Source organism: Cyanistes caeruleus, chromosome 15 (assembly GCF_971803275.1).
Source record: "Cyanistes caeruleus chromosome 15, bCyaCae1.hap1.1, whole genome shotgun sequence".
In the NCBI taxonomy this organism is placed as follows: domain Eukaryota; kingdom Metazoa; phylum Chordata; class Aves; order Passeriformes; family Paridae; genus Cyanistes; species Cyanistes caeruleus.
The window spans coordinates 17,557,571-17,583,041 of record NC_141715.1 but is presented as its reverse complement, the minus strand read 5'-3'; the positions used below and the strand labels follow the sequence as shown (position 1 = coordinate 17,583,041).

Here is a 25,471-nt window from a genome sequence, read left to right as displayed (position 1 = left end):
AGACAATTGCCAAGGGCTGGAGGGACAGGACACAGGGAATGGCTTTCCACTGCCAGAGGGCAGGGCTGGATGGGATATTGGGCAGGAATTGTTCCCTGGCAGGGTGGGCAGGCCCTGGCACAGGGTACCCAGAGCAGCTGGGGCTGCCCCTGGATCCCTGGCAGTGCCCAAGGCCAGGCTGGAAGGAGTTTTCTGGAGCTGTGCTGCACTAACCCCACCCACAGGCAGCCCCAGGAGTTTGGGAAGGGCTTGGCAGGAGATGCTGGGTCTGAGTGAGACCCCAGTGCTTGTGGGTGCCCCTGGAGCCCAGCCCTACCTGGGCACTGCCCAGCCCCATGGGTGCTCAGGACAGCTGTGGTTCCCAGCCTCTGCTGCCAGGGGAGAGTCCAAAGGGGCCCCAAATCCCTCCAGGATGGGTGGGAACACCCAGGGGAGCAGGGCCTCCACGACTTCTGTGGAGGGAATGAACAGCCAGCTGCCAAGGCTGCAACTGCATGGGAAAACCCACAGAAAACCAAACCCAGAGGCCACCCAGGTGAGCTGGAACATTTGAGCCTGACCTCAAGGTTTACACTGCAGATCCATCCCAGAGCTCTCGTGGCTTATTTGGATAATGATACCCAGCAAGGCCTTCAGACGCCATCCCAGCTCAGCCAGGCTGCATTCACTCCCAGTGCACTAACACTGCACTCACACTGCACTCCCAGTGCATTCACTCACTGTGCACTCACTCACACTGCCCACACTGCACTCATGCTGTGCTCACCCTGCTCTGCTCACCCTGCTCTGCTCATTGCTGTGCTCACCCTGCTGTGCTCACCCTGCTGTGTTCACTGCTGTGCTCACCCTGCTGTGCTCACCCTGCTGTGCTCACCCTGCTGTGCTCACTGCTGTGCTCACCCTGCTCTGCTCACCCTGCTCTGCTCATTGCTGTGCTCACCCTGCCCACTGCTGTGCTCACCCTTCCCACTGCTGTGCTCACCCTTCCCACTGCTGTGCTCACCCTGCTGTGTTCACTGCTGTGCTCACCCTGCTGTGCTCACCCTGCCCACTGCTGTGCTCACCCTGCTCACGCTGCACTCGTGGCAGCAGGCAGGGCACAGGACTCACTCAGCTCCTGGCAGCCTCAGCCCGAGAGCAGCACTGCTGCTGCCAGCTCCCCTGCCCAGAGCTGAGCAGGGTGAGGAGAAGGCCCTGCCCTGCGGTTGGTCCTGAGGCCTGGACTTGCCAAAGCTGAGACAAAGCTGTAATTTTAGCAGTTTATGGCACCTCCAAAACAATTTCAGGTCAGTGCCTCCCATGGACACCCACCAAAGCCAACGCTGCACAAGTCACTGCAGAGCAGCTGAGGAAAGCCCAAGACAAAGCTTTTCCTGGCTCAGAGCAAGCCCTGGAAGACTCTGCTCAGCTCAAGGCATGGAGGTTGCTTCAACAAGCCAAGAGATGGGTAGCAATTTAAAAATTCTATATGCATTCTTGGTAAAGTAAGAATCCTGGGGATGATCCTGCAGAGGCAGTGGGGTTCAGACCTCTGTGATGGGTGAATGGCCTCCAGTTCCCACTGCTCCTCCTAGTTTGCCCCCAAGAGAGAAAAGGGCGGCCCAGCAGCCGCCACTCCCCGTGCCAGAGCAGGAGCTGGGCTGCAGCAGACGGGTTTGGGCTCCATGTGCCCCGTGCCTCCCACTGGGGTTGGGCTGGAAGGGCATTCCTTGGGCAGGGACTCAGTCCTTGGGCAGGGACTCCCCAGCCAGGCTGCTCCAACCCATCCTTAACTCACACCCACACTGCTGAAGTGACCTCACTCATCCATTCATGTGACAAATTAAGTTCAAACGTTTTTTTATTAAGCACATTCCACAGTACAAAGCTTTAGATCATGAACGATATCTGTACAATTTAACAGTTTCAAGAAGCTGTTCATACACCAACTTTCCAAACAGATAATTGGCAAACATAATTACAAGTTAGAATTAGACTATCCCAGTGCTTTGAAACATTAATATCGCAGTAATGTACAGTTGCTCAATTATGGTTAGCAAAACAAAGTCCAGAGTGCAGCCAGGATCACTACCATGAATCCCAGGAGTCGAGTTCCTTGGGTGCCAATCACAAAAGTCCACTGCTATGTTACACGAAGCACAAAGAAGTTTCGACTGCATGTTCAAATACCATTATCTCCCAAGGAAAAAGAGGAATTTAAATCTTACACATGCATTTTTAAAAAAGGACTCCGCTCCTCAGAAACAAAGAACCTTTTTCTTCAGGGCTGCGACAGATCTCTTTTAAACAGTTTCATATTAAAGCTATTAGATGAGAAGGGTAAAGTAAGACACTTGCACGAACTACTGTCAAGCTTACCAAAAAGTGACCTCATGGACGCTCAGGAGCGAGTTTGCTCTTCTGGACTTCACCACATTCGCTCATCTGGAGGAATAAATAGCTGGGGCAACACGGGGAGGGGAGCCCTGCAGGCCCCCGGGAGGGGCTGGGCTGGTGACACCTCGTGCTGCCCCTCGGCACCGCACAGGGAAAGGCAGCAAGCCAGCAGAGCCACGAGCTGCTGGCAGCACAGACAGACAGACAGAGAGCAGTGACAGCACAGCTGGGCCAGCCCTGCCCTCCCCGGGCCGCCCCACGCACGGAGCCCACGCCCAGGGACAATTCACTTTGCAGCGCTCCAGGTGTGCTCCTGCCCCAGGACAGGGCTGTGTGAGCACAGTGCCAGGGACACGGGAACTGCAGCTGTGGAGGCTCCCGACAGAAGCGTGGAGGAACCAGGACACGGCAGCCCATCCTCCGGGATCGCACAGGGACAGCACGGGAAGCAGAGCGGGGGCTGGAAGGGGCTCCTCTCACCGTCAGCGAGTGTTACAAACCAAACATAAATAATGGAACTTTGGCCCATGGTATCTTCTCCACTGAGCAGCCAAACTAATGCTACCGAGGACATCAGCGGGGGCTGCGAGGCCCCACTGGTGTTAGAGACACAGCTGCAAATCCCGCGGCACAAAAATATAAGATACAGAACATAAATTAAACAGTTTTTAATTTTTAAAAAGTTTAGAAATTACATTGTAAAATATGTAGTTCCCATTAAAAAAAAAAAACACAAAAAAACAAAACAAAACAAAAAAAACAACCAAAAACGAAACAAAAACCCAACTAATGAATACTGAAAACCTCCTTTTGCAGAGACAATGTCTAGGAAATCATGTCACCGCCAGTGCCAGGGGTCAGGACATCCTGCTGCCAAGTGCCACCACGCTGAGTGTTAGTGTGTAGTGTCAGGACAGCCCGAGGCTGGCACCAGAGGCTCTGCTGTATGTACAAGGTATCTACATGCTTACACAGTATTTGAGATGAGGGGAGCACACGGGGAAGGACGGGGACTACAGCAAACATCAGGAAGCGCAGGACGGCGAGTACAGAGCACAGGGCAAAGGAAAAGACAGTGCCATACAACTAGTTCAGATAAGCTAGCCTGAATTACAGGGAATCTTTAATTTAAAAGAAATTATTGGTGCAGAAACAAGTAAACTGTAATCCAAAAATATTACTGAGAAACTCAGAAATATTTCTAAGAGTCCAACGTACACCTACGGAACAGAACGGCCTCTGAACCTGCCATGGGGAACGCCTAAAGGACAGTGGTGACTGGAAAGCAAAGCTCTGTACATTCTGGGCATGTGTTTGGCACCCAAATTTCACTGGAGAATGTTTGTTGTTTTTTTTTCTTTAAAGTCAGACAAAAGTGCAAAGCAATATAAATTAGGCCAAGTCCTTTCTTGACTTCTGATTTATATCTGAAAAACAAGCCATCAGAGTTCAGTTTCTACGGACAATTTACATGTGAAGCTTTGGATTTCTCACAGCAGGGAAGGATAGGCTTCTGAAATTCATCTACTCCAAGTCAGTGAATTTGTAGCAAATTCAAAGACGACCACTGAGAGCAGGAAAGATTAAGAAATTTAGATATAGAATTGTGCTGCTTTGCATCTACACAGCATCTAGAACCAATTCTGACTTTAGCTGTCAATCATCTTCAGGCATGTAGTAGCCAAAAATCCAGTAGTTCAAGACTGTGGAACCCTGCAAAAGACAAAAGACAAGTGAACTGAGAGGAGGCTCACAGCAAGCAGCATCCCCAGGTGCTCAGCAGCATCCTTTTAGCCAGGCTGGGAGGGGAAGGGCAGGGCACAAGCAGGAGGGGACACTGGTGCAGGACAGCCAGGAGCTCCCCCATGCAGCCCCTCCTGCAGGGGAGCTGCCCCAGGGGCTCTGGGGTGGGCTCTGAGCCCCACTGCAGCAGGAGCCAGGCTCTGCTCCTTGGCAGAGAGCCACACTTGGCAGAGTTTCCTCACAGAGAACCACAGGCCCAGCCCTGGTGGGCACAGCCAGGGACCCTCCAGCTCAGCCCCCCAAACCCAGCCCAAAATGGCCAGGGCATTTCTTTCTCACACTGCACAGGAAGAGTTCTGCACAGAAGGCAAGGGCAGCTGCTTTAATACATGAGCAGCTTCTAAGAAAACAGATAAAAACCTCAAGTACTTTGATATTCCCTTTTCCAGCCTGATGGCTCTGCTATCAGCTTGGAGGCAGTGTAAGGTCTGAGTGTAATTAAATCTGAGCTTTGATTTTACCTGCCACTTCCCAAAACCATCCTCAGTGGACATCCTTCTTCTGATACGACATTCCATTGAAAGGTTAAAACATCCTTAGGCACTTCCCCTTGACTTCCCTTCCCTCAGCCCAAGGCCTAATGCTTAATATCAGAATATTAGACTATCATATGGTAACAATTTTTATCATGTTACAATAAACAACAAGAATTCAAGAGAAAGCAATAAAACTCTCACAGCCAACTGCCAGGACTGTCAAAACTGATCCACTTTGAAGAGCCTCACATTGCAAAGCCTGTAAAAACGTGTGCAGGGCTGCCTCAAAACTCACAAGACTGTGATGTTTGAAAGCTTATAAAACTGTTTCATTAAATGTCATAATGAAATATTAGCTGTTTGACCATAATTTTATGTAGATTTAGGGGTTGTGGATTCTGAAGTCAGACAAACCTGTCAAAAAGTGACATCACAGCATCTCTGCAGCAGAGGAAATCACTGTTAAGGGACTGTTGCCAACAGCAGGACCTGGGGGCTGCGTGGTCCCAGCTGTGCCTCTGGGCCAGGCAGAGCGAGCTGTGCACAAGAGCCAAGAGTGCAGGATGTGAGCAGCAGGAGCCCCTGCCAGAGGGAGCCTTACCTTCTGAGGGCAGTAAAGTGCAGACTGTTATCTGGAGATGTAGGTGTATGTTCTAGATGGAGAGCGGGTCTCGTTCTGGGCACTCGGTGGCACATTTAAGAAATCCCAAATCAGAATTGTATCATCATGGGAACTACTAATGATCTGAAATTCATCAAACTGAAGCCTAAAGACACGTCCTGAATGTTCCTGTGGGCAAGAGGCAAGCAGTCAGCAAGGCAAGAGGGAAACACTGCAGTGCACTGGTATCACGCAGGGGTCTGGACACACAAGGTGTGCTCAAACCCTGCTGTGCTGAAGAAACTTCATAATTACACACAGATTGAAGAAACGCTGCTTTTGTATGTAAATTAATTACAGAAAACACACGGCTCCCAAATCCAGTGCTCTACCCTGAGCTTCCCTCAGTGGGGCCAGCCCAGCCACAGGCTGAGATTATTCCAGACAGAAACTGTCTGTCCACCAAGGAGCAGCAATTTTGGCCCCTGGCTGGCACTGATCCTCTGCCAGGGCTCCTTCTCCTGCAGAATTCTCTGCTAATTCCATTTTTGTGCAACTCCAAACCAGCACATCACAGCTGCACCCTGCTGAGAGGATCCTCAGGGCTCACATACCAGCAGCCAGGAATTCAAACACTGCCATAGGAAGAGGAGCACATGCTCCAGCAGCTTGTCCAACAAATCCCCAAGTGGCACAAGAAGTCCAGAAAAGGCTCTTCCCTTAGTCCTGTTTATCCACTTCCATTAAATTTAAAGTGAGGACTCTGCCTTTATTGGAGAACTAGTCCAAGCTGGCAGTGATCCCAAACTCCAACCTGAGCTACAGGATACCCACAGAACACAGAAACAAACAACTCTTTCACTAAAACTGAATAAAATAATAGTTAAATCTCATCTCTGACATGATCTTCAGTACCAAGAGTACTGAAGAAAAAGACAAAGGAGAAGCATTTCCAGCCACATAAGCACTTCTCTGGAAGGGCCAAGCACATGCATCACCTACAGACTGAGTTGCTATGGGCTTGTCAAACTGACTCCTGAAGTAAAGATCCACATGCATTTGGGTGAAAAGAACAAGGAATTCATTCCCCCATCTATTTTTAATTAAGTCTGCTGTCACAAGCCAAACCCCTCATTACAAAGAAAAATATAACTTGGGCAACTTAAGCTTAAATATGACAGTACTCTGAAGGGCTGAGAGTTCCTGTGGCAATCTGTTGGACTCAGCCTCCCTTCTCCCTTCCCAGCTCTTCCTTCCAAAGTGAAAGGTTAGGAGAAAAGCTTGGGAAAGGCTCACAAGATTCTTACCCCTTTTTTAATAAGAGGAAATTTAAAACCAGTCCTACAGTGATATTAGGGAAATACACCAATAACCAGAGTGATGTGACACATTATCATGATGATTTCTTTTTCTTTTAAGAGTATCTGAAAATCTCAAATAAAAAAAAACTTGATCTTTCATTTAAGCCCAGATGCAAATCATTCAAGATATGATAATAATTTTTTCTTCATTCTTAAGCCCTTTAGACTTCATAAACCATCCTGGCATTCCCACCTATCCCACAATAAACATGTGCATTGAAACACCCAGACAACCCCAAATTAATTAAACTTTTACTTACCACTAACGTACGCAAGCATAACGTACTTGCTGGGGCACGAGGGTCAAGAGCAGCTTGCAAGTCCCAAACTTTAATTTTCCTAAAAGTAAGAGAAGAAAATCATTATGAAAACACAGAAAATAACATCCAAAGCCCCGGAAAGCTTGCCAGGTTTTCCCTACAGCTACTTCCTCGGGATGAAGCACATTGTGAGGAATACTACAGCTTGTAAAGCCAGGTGGTTTTGTGTTTCTTTGCAGCAGCAGTGATGGCTCTGTGATAGCTGTGACAGACAAGCTGACCATGCTGACAATGACAGCCCCTTCTGCCATGTGGGAATGAAGCTGGGCCCACCAACCCTAGGCAGACACTGAGCCCAAAAGGCTGCAGCCAAAGTCAGCTCCAGAATTGTTTTCAGTAACTCTCCAGGCATAGAAAGAAATGGAGAACTTGGGTATGGACGCAAGTGCCATGAATCCACGATGCACTGCAGACACTGAGCAAACCAGGGGTGCTCTGGAGAGGAGTACTGTCCTCAGCCCCACAGGAATGGTCTGCAGACTCCTGAGAGCCCCACAAGAGCAAGGCAAAATTCTGGGAACTGCTTTCAGACCTACCCATCGTAGGCTCCACTAACAATCCTCTTGTTGTCGAACCTGATGCACCGAACCAGCTCTTCATGGCCTTCTAATACTCTTAAACAGGCACCACATTCAATGTCCCAGAGCCTGAGGAGAACACAGGAGAAAGGCTGATTCCCACACTCAAGGTTAAGCAGCTACTGCCTGGTTTGCTGTGGGAGGTATGTAATTTGTTTAAAAAGGTGTCACTCAGAGCAGCTGCAGTACACATATCAAAATTCATGTAATCACTCAAAATCACATGCCAGTAAAGCTCAGATGTGTGTTCTTTTGAGAAATCCTAACAGAGTTTTTTCTATTTTCTGTAAATCATTGATGAGAAGTTCAGAAAATAAGAAAACCAGGCAGCAACGAGTTCCCCATCTCTCCCAGCAGATGACAAGTTGACAGGGCAGTAGATAAGAGGTTTTGTTCACTCTGAAACCTCAGTGTCAAACTCTTTCACGGGGTTGTGAAATGTTTACTCCTACACTGAGGTAAGCCCTGTTCATAAACCATCTGCTCCAATGGCAAGCCATGCCAAGGAAATTTTGCAGCACGAGTTGAGGGAAATCCTGTTTCCAGGACAGCAGCCCCTGTCACACAGGGCCAGCAGCTGCTGGCACCCACCTGATGGTGTTGTCCGAGGAGCCACTGACCACCAGGCGGTCCCGGTACTGCAGGCAGGCGATGCCGCGCTTGTGCCCGTTCAGGGTCCGCACGAATTCACACGTGCTGGTGCTCCACACCTGGAGACAGACAAACTCCTGAGAGCTGCACCAAACAGGGCTTCTGCACTGCATGAGAGGCCACTAGGAATTCTCACACACTGACAGGCTTGAGGCTGACAGAGGAGTGAAAACCTGCAAAGCATCCTCAGGGGCAAAGAGCAGGGCCCAGGCACCAGCGGGGACGCAGCAGGGACAGAGCCACAGGCACTGCCACAGCACTGACAGAACTGGGGGTTGTATATAAAATATTTTCAGGTGGCAGAGATTGCCCTAAATGATTTCAAAACCTCAATTACATTCCTGAAGTTAAGAACACTTTTTAAAACTGGAGTTGTCAAACACAATACCCTAACATTTTTTTAACCAAAGAAATTACTAGGAAGCTCTTAGAAGATCCAAATGGCCTTTAAGCTTGGTCTTAACATTAAAGGATTCAATCAACTTTGCCCATTTTTAATAAACTGTAATTGAAATTGTAATGCAGAGTATCAAGTGGCTCATTTTCCAACACAGAGTGCAGCAGGATCTCTTGGCAGGGATTTGGACATGGAACTGCCAAGAACTTCTTGGCCCAGTCTAAGGCAGCTCTGGTTCAGAGAGGGCAGGGTGGAAATGCCTTTGTTATATTAGTGCACTCTGGGTAACTCAAATCTTCTGGTATGTAACAGCCTTCAAATCCAGCCTCTGAATCTTCCAGACATGGCACAGCCTGGCTGAGCTGCTGGGAAGGCGTGGTGAGGAAAGGCACTGAGGAGGAATTTCATGTCTGGACAGAACTGCCAAGTGAAATTAAAAATACCACTGGAAAAAGGCACAGGGCGTGCCACATTTAACAAAGCAACCGATCTCGAGACAAAGAGTTCAAACAGCAAATGAGCTTTGCTTTCCTGCACTTGTACAGCAGAAGCCATGAAAATATTCCAGTGCAGTTGTGTACCCAAAGTCACCGAGAGCCAGCAAGAGGACGCTGCTCCCCGAGAGACACCAGGAAGGCCCTGGGGCAGAGCTGTGCCACTCACCTTGATGGTCCTGTCCCCCGAGGCAGACACAATGTACTTGTCGTCGAAGTCCACCACGTTGACGGCGGCGCGGTGCCCCACCAGGACGCGGCGCAGGGTGATGTCCGTGGGGGAGGCCATGTCCCACACGGCGATGGACCTGTCCTTGGAGCACGTCACCATCAGCCCATTGCTGAACCTCAGATGGAGCACGGCCTCGTTGTGGTGGATGAGCGTGTTCAGAACCTCGCCGGTATTTACATCCCAGACTCTGTGGGACACAACGGGGTTATCCTGGGGGAATGATGGGGGTGAGCAGGCACCAGCCTGGCCCAGGCCCCACTGGACAGCTCTGGCTGGCTGACCCCTGGCAGGGCTTGGGCAAAGCAGGAGATGGGTGCTGGAGGTGTCCTCCCTCACTGGCAGCAGAACTGCAGTCAGGCAGTGAACACCCTCTCAGTAACAGGCACAACTACAACGCATCAGAGGGCACTACAAGAAACCCTAACTGAAGAAATTATCGTATAGCCAGCCATCAGCCACTCCAAAACTTCAGGATATGCCTTGAATCCCTCAGATCATATTCCTTCAAAATTCCTAATGCTAAAAGAACAAAATAGATTTGGAAAAAAATATATTTAATATAATCTTTTGCCAAGTATGAGTATCTTGCTTCTGGAATACAAATATCACATTCATTTTAGGGATGTTTTCTGATATTTAGAGATTATTGAAAATATTCCCAGCCCTGATACTCAAATTACTTTTGTGCAAGAACTTAACACTCACCTCACTGTAGAATCTGAAGATCCAGTTACAATAACTCTTTCATCATATTGCAGACAAAGAACTGAGCCAGTATGTCCCGTTAATACTTTCAAACATTCCAAGCTTGTTTTGTCCCAAATCTGTTAGAAACAGGAAGGGTAAACGGTTTATCAACATCAAGAACATGGATCCAAGACTTGGACATTGTAACAGCAGCAAAGAAAGGAGGAAAAGCAGAGACTCCATGAGGGGTGAGTCTATCCCATCGGTGGGCCTTGTCCTTCCCTTCAGCTTAAGGAAGTCTCGGTTTAAGTTTCTGAGAGAACAGTGAAATAACCAAGCACCATGAGGAGATCAAATCCTGTTTGGCCAAAAAAAGTGCCAGGAAAGATGAGCATGGAAGCAAAGTCCTGGCAGTGAAACAGCCACAAGGCCAGTGGCACACAGAGACCTCCTCTCCTGGGGGAACAGATTTCACATCTTTGGAGTCAATGAAATGATCCCTGGCAGTGCCCCAAGCTTCCAGAGTGCAGCTGGGGGCCTTGCCCTGGCCAACCACACACAGACACTGGCCCACCAAGAGTCACCAAGGAAGCACAGGCAGCTTGCAGAGCAGAGCCCCAGCCATGGCCAGGGAAGGACAAAGGGAAGTGCTCACCTTAATGGAGTTATCTCGTAGGCCACTGATGATCTTCTCATCATCATACTGTAAACAGTAGACCCCCTTGCTGTTCTCAGAGCGGCACTGGATCCTTTGCAAGTTGTGCCTCCCACACCTCCAGTTGGATTCTATAGTCTGAGCAGAGGGCAAAAACAGGAATTGGGCCTCAGGCTGCAGCAGGACTGTCCCATACCCCCCAGCTTCCCACTTTTACACATACCATCCTTGAATTTGAAGGACAAAAAACAAACCTCTTCTCCTGCTTCCAATAAATACACACAAACCACAATGAAATCACCATTAGCACTTCTGTAATTTGTCATGACAAAGGCTGTGTTTATGGAGGAAATCATGGTCAACCAGCCTTAATGACAATTTCCCAAGGAGCCATGACAGAGATACATTCCAGAATCCTTTCTCCTCATATTTATGTGACCAACAACAACAAAAGCTACAAAGATGAGACCAGGAGCTCATGTGGTGCCTTGTCCAGCCTCACCTGGGTGACCAACATCACAGAACTGCTGAGTCCAACATGTGGGTGAAGGGATTTCCTGGGCCTTCCCTTTCCCTACCCTGAATATCACCCATTAAATTGTACTTATACACCTTGGAAAGAAGTTTTCAGATATGAAACCCTCCTGAAAGTACCTAAACCCTGATAAAAAAAAAGCTCAACAGGAACTGTAAGGTTTCAAATAACCAAACTTGCTTTCCTCCCCCTACTTGAAATCTGTGGAAGAGTAATTCTCAACATTTTCATTCTGAGAGGTATTTTTAAGGAGAGAGACCTGACATGCCTTAAAAAGCTGCAAACTATCTCACATCAGAACCAGCATGATTTTCAGGTCTTAATCAGCTTTATTCCTTGTTGGAAAACTGATGCTGGATCCAAAGAAATGTGGGGTTTTGGACAGGAAGATCCTAACACAACCGTGAGAGAATGTGTGCCCAGAACTCGAGGCCAACACCTGCAGCACCTGGGCAGGCTGGGATGCTTTCACCAGAACTGGCCATCTGTTTAGCTATTTCCCTGGGATTCTCCTCAAATGGAGAAAGCATGGAAAGCTGGGGAGAAGCTGATAGACTGGCAGTTTGTTTGGAAAAGCCTATTCCATACTAGGATTAGGTAATCCTAATTTCCAAAGCAGTAGAAGGCACCTCTGCAGCTCCTCCAAGATTAAAACTGACTGAACCCTCAGTAAAGACAGAAGTGGATTGTGACTGTGACATCCCAATTCTAGGAAAACATGTCTGCTTCAAGGGAAAACTGACTTTCCACTTTGTTTTCCACGTATTTGCTCCTTCAATTGTCTCCCATTATGCAATTTGGAGAGAATTATACCTAGCCCTAATACAAACCTGATGTGCCCCAGGAATTTGTCTAAATCACAAATATGAAGAAATGCTTCTAGAGGAGCAGCTGACAGATCACTCATCCCCCCCTCATTCCCTTAAAATTTGGTGGGGAAGCCAATGAGATGAGGATAGTGAGGGTGTCAGTGTGGGACCAGCACTCCTGGCCAGCAGTGCCCTGCTGACTGCCACACTGGGAACTGGGCCCAGAGCTGGCACTGCCCTGGGAGATCAGCCCAGCTCATCTCCTTGCTCAGCATGGAATGCAGGCTTGGAGGGGGAAGGACAGGCAGTTCCCCAAGCTTCATCTCATCTGGGCCAGGAGGGCATGACAGCAGCTCATCAGCTCCTCTGACCCCAGAACCAGGAGAGGATTGCAGGCATTAACAGCAGGAACCAATATAATTATAGATTTGAAGGCAGCAGATTTAAACATGCAACAGTAACTCTGGAGACACAGGAGATAAGGCATCAGAAATCCCAGTCAGTCAATTCAAATAGTTTTAGAAACTATTTATGTTCAGATACTCAGTTCTGAACAAGACTTAAGGGAGAACTTCCCCAAAGCCCTGTTCTTGGAAAGGTCTGCACTAAGCTTGCACCAAGCATGTGCCAGAGGAGCTGTGAATGCTCTGTGAGCACTTCCATGCTTCAGCTTCATGTGGCAGCCACTCCCAAGAGCTCCAGAACACACTGGGAACCCCCAAACCAGAAATGCTGCTGGTCACTGCTCCCCAAACAGAGCAGCAGTGCAAGTTTGCTCAGCAGGCACTGGGGACACGAGCTGGCTCAAATTCTCACAGGTTCACTACAGGAAGCCACTTCAGCTGCTCCACATAAGAAAATGCTACCTTCAGGTACAGGAAACTAAAATCCTGTGTATCTCAGAGGGCAGTAAGGCATTACAGGTGCACATTTCAGTTCTGTGAGGAGATGTCATTCCATGTAGCCCCTATGTTCTGTGGCTACTGTGGGAAAACAGAGCCTGTTTTTGGAGAACTTGTAAAATCCCCTCAAGATGCCTTAATTCTTGGGATGCTGGGAAAGCAGCCACGACACACAGAATGTACAGCAGCACTTCCCTGGGCAGCAGAGTGAAACCAGATGTGCACATCCAGAGAAATAACATTTGGGATGACTGAACAGACTGAGTGGGTGGGCAAGTGGAGGACCCTCCGAGAGGAACCCGGTTCATGAAGAACTGGCAACCACATGAAAGCTTCTGCTGCAGGGAATTTCTGGTCATTGCTCCATGGTGCTGGGAGGGAAAGTCTTCATCTGCACCCCCCTGCCAGGAGACATCCTAACTGGATACACTGAGCAGGGAGGAGAGCAGCTATGAGGGGTGAGAAGAACATTGTCTGTGGACTCACAGGAGTCAGGGCTGAAGAATCCCACAGTTCATTTGTGTATTTATGATTCCAAACCAACACCAAGATATCCAAAACCCACTACTGTATTTTCCACAGATGCCCTCAGAAGTCTCCTCTACCCTTCCCAGTAAAAGGCAGAATGGTTTCCCGAGCTCACACCCCGCACTTCTCACCCTCTCCTAAAAGCTCACCAGAGCAACAGCAGTGAGGAGCTCACAAATGCTGCACAACCAACAAAATCTGGACATACAAGGGATAAAGACCAAGCATTTGCCAAAACATTTGCCACAGCAGGAGAGCCATTTGGCAGCTGAAGTGGTGCACAAATGGATTGAAAGAAAAAAAGGCATTTAGTGAGAAAAGTACAAACAGAAAATAGTGCAAGATGTAGGGGTATAGCCAAGCCTTGACCATGCCAGAATATATCCACTGGTGCAAAGATGCACAGTGAAAAAAATGAAAAATAAATTCATCTGCATTTACAGCTGGAACATTAACTATACATTGGAAACGCTAAGGATAATCTACCAGGAACAGAGGGTTTTTTTACCATTGGATAATGTACACTGTGTTCAGCTCCTGGCTAACAACTGCATTTTTATCCTTGTGAATGTTATTGCAGAGTAAGTGGGTTTATCTTAATCCCATAAACCAAGGAGGTTCTGTTCCCTCTGAATACACAATTCTCCTGCAGGACGAGCAGGACAGGAAAAAGCAAAAGGAACATCCACATTTGTTACGTATGTAGGGATTTCTCCTGACGCATTAGGCCATGAAAATCCAACCCTTTGTTCTTCCCATGCTTTCTTCAAAGGGAAAAAGGAAAATCCCTCCTGACCATGGCAGAGGGAAGGCACGAGTAAATGAACTTGTGTCATCAGGGTAGAGAGGGCTTAATAATTCATTCACGGTGAAGTTCAGAGGGTCTGACAAGCAAAGACTGCCAGGTGCCCTTGCCAGGGCTGCTCCCCAGCGCCCTTGAGTTAAAAAGCAGGAGTGAGGAGGGGCAAAAGGAACCAGCAGCTGAAGGGGGAGTTCTGCCCTGCTCAGAGGGGAGAGCTGCAATCTGTGCCATGCACCACAAGAACTTGTGGTCCCTCCTTCTCCAAAGCCTGCCTTTTCCTTGGCCAGCTTCATTTATAAGAAATGCTTTTCGGAAAGTGCCTGTGGAACAGAGATTTCAAAGGCTGTCTGAAAAAATTTCTGAAAAATTTCATATAAGGCTGACCAGATTCTCCCCACACATGCACATAAAATTTCTCCAGCATTATAATTAGAGCAGTACTAAACAAATCCGTTTCCCTCAGTAATTATACCCTGCAACCTTCATAAACGACCATCTCCCAATGCTGGCAGGGACTTAGGGCAAGAACTGACTTTTTCCCCTTTTCAAACTGTCCCAAGGTTTTAAAATTGCAGTTCCAGTCCTAAAACCTGAACTTTTTCAGAAATCAGAAGAACATAGAGTTTATCTGATGGCCTGGCACCACATTTTCCTAAAGTCTTCAGAAAAAACACATTTTTATTCTCATCTTAATTAGGTGGACCCAAGTCTCCATGTAGATGAACTGAGGGGACTCACCATGTGCCTCAAGATAAGGAGAACATTTATGAAATAAAGTCTTCTCAACTCATCACCAGAAATAGATACTTGTGCTAATCCTGAGGGGACAACACAATAGTTGGCCAAGCTTCACAAATAATATGGAAAAATTCCAGGGACTTGGGGTTCTGGAACCAGCAGGATTAAAGCTCCCAGGCTGGCACTGTGCCCAAAGCCAGGACCCATCGGAACGGCTGACAGGACACCCTGCTCCAGCCAGGGGCTCTCCCAAACAAGGGCTCACACAAAGTCCAGTTTTCTAGGATAAACCCCCAAATCCAAATCAGCTTTCCCTTTAAAAAAAGCTCCTAAAGAACCCTGGCAGTTCAACATGTGACTTGGAGACGTTTGGAGGGACTGGACCACCTCTTGTGAAATGAAACCTAATTAAATATTTGGCTTCACAGCGGAGGTGGGGAGTAACCATCTCTTTCCAAGAATTTGGTTTCTGATCTCTAAATGTCCTCTTATTTTCAAATCAAATGACTTTCAGAAGTGACATTATGTTCCTAAAATGTGTTTGGCATGAAGTAAACAGACACTGGCAGCACCACACTTCTGGAGAGGCAAGGGAAGCTGGCTCTGCCAAAGCCCTGCCTGCATTACCTCCAGCTCCCACCCCTTCGTGGTGCATGAACTTCTGACCCACAATGCAACCAGAGCCCAAGGGGAAGAATTCAAATTTGCTGTTTATCATCCCTCATTTTTCCTTCCAATTGTTAATTCAGGTTTGGGATTATTCTTCAAATTCTGACAGTCAGAGAGCACATTCTGCTTTGAGCTTATCTCTGCCTACAACCCAATTTAGCACCAGCTGCAGTTAAGTCCTAACTCTCACCCTTGGAAACAGTCTAGGAGGATTTGGTCAATCTTTGTGGTAAAATAGCAAATGACAGGATTTTTGCGCTACATCAAGTATATTTTACTGTATTAAAAAATCACAACCTTTGGATTTGTTTTTAAAAACAATAACAATTATAAATATATAACTCTAGAAATGCTAATATGACTCCCTAAGCTCTAACCCTCTGACAGAAACAAGATGATCTTATTAAAGATCCAGGCAAATATTTGAAGAAAAAACATTTTGGTATTCAGAGACAAAAATGCTTCATCACATCTAAGATGGAAGCCTTAAATTTAAGAGCTTCTCCACATTGCTGTGAAACATGGAAGAATGGGGAAAGTACAAAACTGTGGAAGAACAACAAAAACAGGAAGAGGAAGAGAAAGTTAACCTTAAAGCTAAGTTTAGTTTTTATTGGTACTCAGTCTCTACATTTTAAACACTGTTCAAAGCTTCTTTTGACAGCCCTTTAGGGAAATCATTTGTGGAAAGTACTTTAAAGGGTGATTTATTTGAAAAATTCTAATAGACATTTGGAAGTCAAAGAATTATTGAGTCCTTGACTATCATCACAAATATCAACCCCAGTCCAGGTCAGAGACCTGGCAAAAAAAAAAAAGGAATATTTCAGAGGGCTTGAGGGAATAGGTAAGCAGGGGAAAGTCTGCTGTGGCAGAAACACACTCATTGGTACAATACATTTTTAAATCCTACTCTTTTCCCGCTCTCAGCTATTCAAAGACTGGCAATTCTTTTATAATTATTACTGATATTAGGGTTGAGAGAAGCATGAGGGGCTTGGGTTTTTCCTACTTGTTCATCCTAGCAAGAGGAATTCAATTCAGGAGCTTTGTTTCTGTGCACTGAAAAGCAAATCTACAGCAACTAAAGAAGCAAAGCATTAAAGAGCAGATTGGGATAATCCAAAAGCCCTCAAAACACCTTCAAGGAGTCCTACACAAATGTTCCACTTATACAAATGAGTTTCAGAAGAATAACACTAAAAGTGAGTTACAGTAATGCCAAACTGTTTTAGTGCTCTATGCAAACATTTTCATGCTGCTTTTTGCCCACTTTCTTTACAGAACTTAGCCTGAACTGTGCAGAAAGCAAGAAAATACCACACTAAAAGCTCTTAATCCCACAGGCTTCTTATCATTGCAGTATCACCCTCAAGCCTACAGGGAAAATCCATCTCCCCTCCAATAACAGAGAAGATCATTCAGCTCACAGGTAAATATCAAGTTTGGTTATATTTTGCCTAGGGCGTATTTCATGCTCAGTTCTTTATCTTTAAATGTCTATAAATGATGTAGCAAGGTTTATAAAAAGGTATTTGGAAAATACATTATAGCTTCCAGCAGAACCATTTTACAGCTGGATTCAGAGTTGAGGATAATTTTGTTTTCTGAGTGCTAAGCAGCACAAATTGCCATTTGCCATTCTGCAGAGTGGTTCCATTAGCTCACATCTGTCTTCAACATCAAAACACATTTCCCCACTAATGAATTTCAGACCAATAATTTCCCATCCTGAAATAAATCCATGACAGTCTGTGGTGAAACTTCAGAGCTTTGTGGTGAGAACAGCAAACAGAACAAGACACATTTTCTCCTGCTGGCAGAATACTGGGATGATCCTGATTTATCAGAAATATTTATATATTTAAATTGATTTATATTTAAATATATATATATAAATATTTGCAATTATATATATATTTATATTTAAATATGATTTATCAGAAATATTTATATAATATACCAAGCAAGCCCAGCTCTGTAAATCTCAAAACAAGATAAGCAAAATTTTATATCTGAAGCTTCTTTACCACTGATGCCCCTGTGGGTTCATCATTACAGGACTGATGATTGTCCCTATCAAACCACTGCAGAGAGGAAAATCCTCCATGGGGACCAAACCTGTATTTGCAACAGTCAGTCAATGCTTTAGAAGTGATAAGTTACATTTTAAATATTTGGTGTTTAAGGCATCAACCTCAAATCACCTTCTGAGCGAGTGTTGCCAGTATACTGAACATTCAGCAATACAGGGAATTATCTTGGAGTAGTGTGTCCGAAACCTGCTATTTTATTAAAATCCTTGCTCTCAGAAGAGTTCCAAAACTCTTTAAATGCAAAAAGGATTTGCAAACACCTAACCCAAAGCACTTGTCAAGGCAGGGAGTTGCTGAGGGTGTTTTTCACATCATCCCAAGAGCAGCAGTGGCACTGATTCATTGCTGCAACATTCACCAGCTTTGGAACCCCAAAATCAGCACCATGACCTGCCTGCAGACAGGATAGATAAGAACACCCACCTCTATATCCTGGATTATCTTTGGGTATAAGGACCTGTAAAACGAATTGGGGGGCCCATCTGTTGGTCTGTTTTTAAACAGGTACTGATCCCTAGAAAGAAGAAGAAACACAGTTCTCAATGTACCACAAAGGATCCAAACTTCACAGGAATGCAAAGCCTGCCCAGAACAAACCCTCAGCACATATGCTCAGAAATACTTGGAAGAATTTTTAGTATCACTATTACAACCCTTGTGACTTTGTGATGTGACAAATATTTAAAATGTCCAAGGTTAAAAAGATAAGTGTTTTCCAGTTCTGATTCCCTGCTCCACAAGGCTTCCAGGCAGCAGGGAGCCATCCCCTCGCTCTGTCCATGCCTTTGCTCAGGCACACCACTAGAGAGCATAGGGAAACAGGTTTCTGAGGCAGAACTGCTCTCCAGAATCTTGGGAAGGACAGGAAAACTCCACTGCCACAAACAGCAAGGGCTCCTCTTTGAGAGGCTTCTGCAGCCCAAGCCGTTATTTTATGCTTTAAGAAAAAAACCCAAAAAACCAAACCAAAAACCAACCAAACCAAACGAAGCAAAGAAAGGCAAACTGGAAATACTTCAGTCGAGAAAAAAGCCTGCAAATGTGCTGCCATTGTTTTTTGTGAGCTGATGGAATTGATGGTTCTCCCTGCAATACGGAAATTCCAAATTTGCAGAGACTCAAGCAAGAAAAAATGGTGACAGGCACGGGAGCACAAAAGGACAGGGACAAAGCCAGAGCAGAAAGGGGAGCTGACAGCTTTGGCCTCCAGTCCCAGCAGAGATCAGGAGCTCAGCAATAGGCATTTCTTCTAACCTTCCTTGTGGGCAGAGCTGAGTGTGAGGGATCTGGGCAGGAAGGCAGTGCAGTACTTACCAACCCCTCCTCTCCGAGAGCCCCTTCCAGAGCGGGTCTGTGCGTACCATCCTCTCAATGAGCTTCTTCCACAGCATCCCCTCCGAGATGACTCTCTGCCACTCCTTACACACCAGCTCTGCTGCACATAGGGATCTGGCATCGAGATAGGAAAGGATGTTTTCTGCTATGTGATCTAAGCCTTGCTCTACAAAGAAATGAAGAGCAGTCAGTGAGTGCATGGAAACAACCAAACCAGCTTTGCAAGACACTGAGAATCCAGAGCTTTGGGGCCCGGCAGCAACATGAGAACAGTGCCATTGGCAGAGGCACTGCAGTTACAGCTGAGGGCACGGAGAGACACCAAAATATATCCAAGGTTTTATGTCTTTTGTCTATTGGACTCTCCTTCTTCTTGTTCTGGAGGGAGAATCAGCACAACAGTGCAGCAAAAGCAGTGTGGACAGGCCTGGGGAGGGATTGTCCCCTGCACCCTGGTCTCTGGAAATGCCACCTGGAGCTGGTGTCCCCAGCACAAGGACATGGAGCTCTTGCAGCAAGTCCAGGGGAGGCCACAGAGCTGCTGCAGGGACAGGAGCAGCTCCCCTAGAAAGCCAGGCTGGGAGAGCTGAGAATGTTCAGCCTGGAGAAGGGAAGGTTCTGTGGAGACCTCAGAGCCCTGCCAGTGCCTGAAACGGCTGCAGGAAAGTTCTCTGCAGCAGGAACTGGAGTGCTAGCACAGGGGGAATGGCTTCGTTAGACAGATATTGGAGAGAAATCCTGCCCTGTGAAAAAGTCACTGCTAGGTCTGTTCCTTATTTCAGAGGACCTGCAATTTTGCTTTCCACAAAACTCCCCTGAACCTGAAATGGCAAATAACTTCATTTTCATGAGTAACATACACCCCTTGGCCAAGCATGAAAACAACCTTTCAAACCAGGAGATGACGACCTTTTCAATTTTCCACTTTATCTCATGACAGCCCACTTTAGCCTTCACATAGTCCTGACAAATCAAAGGAACTACTGTTATGTTTTTATAGCATGAAGAAAGTGTGTTCATACAGCTCTCCACTGCACACTGAATTTCACATGGCCTTCATAAAAATGAACAGCAGCAGAAAGCAGAAACTAATACATGTATGTCTTACTCATTTATTGATTTATTCTACATAATTATTCTACATAATAAGTCTAGTAGGTCTGTCCTTTGTGTCTGTGCTTTGGACCTGTTCCTATTATGTTAATTAGGGTAAATATTTCAGTTGACATCTCTTTTGAATGTAGCAATTTAAATCTGTGCACTTCTGTTAGCAGTAAAAATCTCAGGAATAGATTTGATGTCAGACAACATGCAGGACTAAGTTTAAGATACATTAAGGCCTGAAATAGCTGCATATCCCTATTTTATATTAAAAGACTGGGATCTGCTTTAGAAAATTTCTGAAATAGGTACTAAAACCTATTCATTTTCTGAAATAAAATGAATTTGACATCTATTGGTAGACTTTTCAAAGGAAAACATGACCCCCATCCCTTATGCCTCTGTGGAGCCTTTGCAGTTTTACAGAAAATGGTGAAAAAGAGCTCTTGTTGATTATAGAGGGAGCAACTGGAGGTTTGGTTGAATTTCAATAATAAATTCAAACAATTAAAATTCACAGGGATTTCAAAGGTCTGTGTATAAATATCATTATGTATGACAATGACATGCAAATGTGGGATGTCAACTCTCTAACATTAGATACAAAACAGTCTCTTAGATCAGGCAACACACCACAGTTACCACTCTGTCCCTGAAAACAAGGGAAGATTCCATCAGCTCTTCTTTCATTTTTCCTACATTTTCACAGGTGTAAAATTGGTCAGGACAGCAGTAAGCAAAAACCACTCGTGTTTAAAACAAAAGCATTTGACTTCTTCAAGACAAGTGGAGCCATCTTTTAAAAAGGCATCATGGAATATCCTGAGTTGGGAGGGACCCACAAGGATCATCAACTCCAGCTCCTGGCCCTGCATAGGATGACCCCAAAAATCCCTCCATGTGCCTGAGAGTGGTACTCCAGTTATCCTTTAATGGGACTGCAGCCCAACACAGGACTGACTTCAGTCAGCTGGGATTAAGTTCCTGGGTAAATTTAGACAGATGTTCTTTGCACACCACAGCACCTGAATATGGGAACAATTCCCAGTATTTGCATTGGGAAAAAGCAACAGAAGTTGTAAAGATGTATTTTGATATATACAAATGTGGTGTAAACAAGTGTCCTCTTATAAAGCTCCCCGAAATTTTCTTAGGCAGAAATATGTTACATGAAAGAACTGCATAACTCTGTATCAGTGCTGAGGTATAAAAGCAAACAAAATAAAATTTCAGTTGAAGATCAGACTTGCACACGAAGGGTCTGGGGAGTCAGTCCTAGGAGGAGCAGGTTTGATTTGGATTTTTAGGATTTAGCTATTAGGCTCTACATGGCATCCTGGCATTCCTGGGATAACCCCACAGGACACACTGATCACCTACCCAGGCTGACATTCCACTCTACAATGTCCACACATTTCCCTTTCCAAGAATCAAACACATCACTGTCCCCAGCAGCAAGAATCCAGAGATACAACTTCTTCCAAAGATTAATGGAAAAACAAATACAACCTTACCAGCAGATTACAACCTAGAGATTCTATATATCCACTACTGCTGCTCTGCATTTTTGAGAAAAAATTCACAGAGCAAGTGTAAAGACAGATTTTGTATCTGAACTTATCACACAGGCTGACACTTGTGGGTGTCAGAAGAGGTTGTGAGTAACTGAAAGGAGGAACCAGGGCTGGATGACAACATAAAAATCCACAAGAGTTTTTGCTCTCAGGTCAGCAACAAGAGTAGACAAACCAGATGCACCCATCTAAACAGAAACTCAGCACAACATTAGAATGTTGCTCCTAAACTAAAATACCTCTATATTAGTATTTTCTGTATGAAAAAGGAGTTCAGACCGAAGCTTGCAGATACACAACTTTTGTGACAACTCAGTTCCAATTCCAGCACAAACTCTTTGGGCTACACCAGTCCAACTACTTTAACGTGGAACAACACTGGCATCCAGTGGCCAATTCAATTAATCACAGAAGGGATTCAGCCACCCTGCTGCCCTTCTCTGCACCAGGAAGCAGCTCTGCAGCTCTAAGAGGCACTGGAAATGTGGAGGAGGCTCCCAAGAGGCTGCAGACCCCAGAGCAATCCCTTGCTCCGTGCCTGGGATTTACCTGGCAGCGCAGTGATGAAGTCCCGTTGTAACATGGGCTTCAGGTAAGAGTTAATATGTCCATGCTGATAGTGACACATTCGGGAAATGAGGTGTTCCACAAATTCCACTTGATCTGATTCAGACCACTGGTCAAAATATTTTATACACAAGTCTTTTTCCTTTTCGTAGTTTCCTTCCGATGGTCTTTTTCTTGAGACAATCACAGATGAAGTTCCATTACTTATCTGGGGGTGGAAAAAGGACATTAGTTATATATTAGTATATATTTAAGTATTGGTATTTATATATAAACTATAGGAACAGCTTACTAAAAACTCTCTCAAGGAAGAACATGTAAGAAGATGAAAAGAAATAATCAAAACTACATTTTAAAACATTCTTTAAGAAATGAGTTACATCAGATGAATTCCAAAGACTTTGCTCCTACATTACTTCTTACACTGGAAGTCCTGAATTCTTCCCCTACACCTCTTACCACTTAAACACTTTGTAAGAGATGTAATTGTTTTTAGAACTACCTTTCCCAGCTCAAAGCAATGGTGTCTGGACACACTGCAGCTTGTCTCCACAAATGTTATGCTCAGTTTCTGGCAGTTAAAATAAGAATTCAAGACCCTCATGTGAGTGTTGCACTGGTTGTCCATAAATAAAAGCTGAGAATCAAGGGCTTGGTTTGTTTTTGCAAAACAGCTCCTGTCAATGTTTGGGACATCCACATGAACAGCTCATTAAAATCCTGGGAGCTTCAGCTCCACATGAGGATACCCCAGAACACACTGGCAGGAGTCACTGCTAATTAGTGAGCACAGCCCCAGAGTGATGCCAGCTCCTCTGAGCCCCTCAGGAGCCAAGGGGCTGCTGGGGAGCAATTGGCAGCTCCAAAATATTCCCAAACTTCTTCAAAGCAAATGGGTTGCAAGTCCTTGCCATATTGAACTTCTCTTTTTAAACAAGACTCTCAGAAATATAAACGAACTTTATTCCCAAGGATGCTTTGACACAGCAATGTCCTTCTGAGGTCAGCACTAGCTACAAAATCTGAGCAAAACTGGCAATTTCTCCAGGATACCCACTGGCATACTTCACTCAAAGGCTGAGCTAATTTTAGGCGGATACAGCCAACATCATCCCAGGATGATTATGCAGCCCTGAGATCTGGACATTTCTCAAAAGCAGGAGTGTACAAAATCCTGGCACCTCTCCTACATCCATGTGAGTCCTACCTGCCACAGGGTATTTTTCTTTGGAGACTCATCTTCATTCTGATCCTCCATTACTGACGTGTTCTGGAAAAAAAGAACAAATATTACTTCAGCTCTTTACTCTGTGACAATTTCTTGCTCTACAAGCATTACGAAAAAGCAAATCAATTGAACAGATAAAATTCATTTTCCCAGTGAACGGAATTCTCAAAGACTTCTGGCCACAAAACCTGAGTATTATAAATAAATTCCCCTTTTAACTGACATGTTTATCAATTCCATTTACTGTAAAGATAACTCCCCAACCCCGCTTCAATTTCCTTTGACAGGTTTTCATGCAGCCTTTCAACGCTTTTCTCACTGGGAAATAAATTCACTTTCATCCTACTCAAGCCAAAGCAATTAAACCTGTCAATGTATTCAACCAGCACTTTCTGCCAAAGTTAAATTGCATACAGCTAGGAAAAAAAAAATAATAAAAAATATCACTATACACTACTTACATGCAACAGAATATACTTTTTTCCCAGCTCTAGGAATAGGGATCATTCTCTGCAGAACATCTCTGCAATTCACTGCCCAGGCTGTGTCTACAACCCTTGGCAGGCACCCCTGCCTTTATTGCAGTGCTCTTCCCACAACACAATTGCTCCTTACTACTGCTTCCCTCCCTTCCCCAGCAAAAGATGGAAAGATTACTCTAAACCTTCAGTTGCAAATGCTTCTCTGAGCTCACCTCTGTCTCCCAAAATCTTTCCCTCCTTTCTGCTCCTGTTGTTGATGAGCTGCTCCCATGGCACACCCTCCATCTCCTCCCAAGTCCCTCATTCCCAGGCAGTTCCAGCTTCCCATGCCCATGCCCAGGAGACTGGCAGAGGGTTAGCAGGACAAACTGAGTGTCCTCAAGCACTGTCTGTATTTATTTCACCCTTCTTCTCTTCTGTCTCAACAGACACAGGAACTCAGATAAAACACACAATGGAGTAAGTCACACCATTCCCTTACTCCTGCCATCCTGGATATTGGATAACTCCTTAAAAACTACATCCACCCCCACTCAAAACACAGTTCCTCTCAAAAGCATTCATCCCCTCCTCTTTATTCCGTAAGGAGGTGCTGCACAAGCCCAGAGAACCTGGAGAACAAGCACTATATAGCAACCCTTCCTCCCCTGCCAGCTGCCTCGGCTCCAGCTTACCCGGAGTCCTCCCTGAAGGTGTGGGAAAACATGTGCCACGTGGACTTTGGATGAAAGGATAACTGTGGCCACAGAGATGGACAGACTCAACTACCTGGTTATGACACACATGACAATGACATGCACAAGCTCAGGGAGGTGGTTGGAGGGGAATCCAGAAAGGGATAAAGGCAGGAGGTGTTTGGAGTGACTCCACAAAAACATGGATTTTAGTGTTTCTGGACACAGACAGAACAGACAGCCACACCTTCCATGGTTTATGAAGCCACAGCCTCTGCAGGGCCATCCCAGTTATCCACAAGTCCCAGCCAGCCCCTCTCACTGGGGTGCAAAGCAGAGCAAGGGAACACACAGCAGCCCCTCACTGGCTGGGGCCTGGCCAGCCCACAGCACTTACACCATTCTGGAGAGCAAACATGCCACCAGGGAACTATGCAGGGTATCTTTGATTTCATTTTTTCAATATGAATATGTAAAAATACTCATTAGAGTGATTATATGTTGTTAACAGTGCATCCAATTAGCATGTCCTTAAAAGAGTAAGGAACATCTCATCTCCTCTGGCAGCTGAAGGCTAAATAAACCCATGGATCCTGGGAGCTCTGAGCAAGGAACACTGAGAACATCAAACAGGTGGCTTGGGTCAGCAAATTCAGCAGAAATCCCACATTTTATCCATTTATCCCCCCAACCTTCCTTTAGCAGGCTATGATGGGACTCTGCCATTGCATTTCTCCCTTTATCAGAAAATATCTCAGAGATCTTTGCCAGCTTTCCCAGGGATGGAGACTAAGAACTGC

The 25,471-nt window shown here is 45.7% G+C and overlaps 1 protein-coding gene across 6 annotated transcripts in view; it reads right to left on the bottom strand.

The window, feature by feature from the left end:
- Positions 1-1,822: 1,822 nt before the first annotated feature.
- The window catches only part of FBXW11 (F-box and WD repeat domain containing 11), a 54,461-nt gene continuing 30,812 nt past the window's right edge, over positions 1,823-25,471 (bottom strand). For all 6 annotated transcript variants that reach the window (XM_086851783.1, XM_086851784.1, XM_086851786.1 and 3 more), the window contains 12 exons: positions 23,495-23,557; positions 22,270-22,495; positions 19,025-19,211; positions 18,134-18,224; positions 10,632-10,769; positions 9,995-10,113; positions 9,227-9,476; positions 8,107-8,225; positions 7,474-7,584; positions 6,878-6,956; positions 5,257-5,445; positions 1,823-4,089 (listed from right to left, as the gene is read on the bottom strand). In XM_086851783.1, coding sequence (XP_086707909.1) covers positions 5,284-5,445; positions 6,878-6,956; positions 7,474-7,584; positions 8,107-8,225; positions 9,227-9,476; positions 9,995-10,113; positions 10,632-10,769; positions 18,134-18,224; positions 19,025-19,211; positions 22,270-22,495; positions 23,495-23,557 — 1,545 coding nt within the window. In that variant the 3' untranslated portion in view covers positions 1,823-4,089; positions 5,257-5,283. The remainder of the gene's footprint in view (positions 4,090-5,256; positions 5,446-6,877; positions 6,957-7,473; positions 7,585-8,106; positions 8,226-9,226; positions 9,477-9,994; positions 10,114-10,631; positions 10,770-18,133; positions 18,225-19,024; positions 19,212-22,269; positions 22,496-23,494; positions 23,558-25,471) is intronic.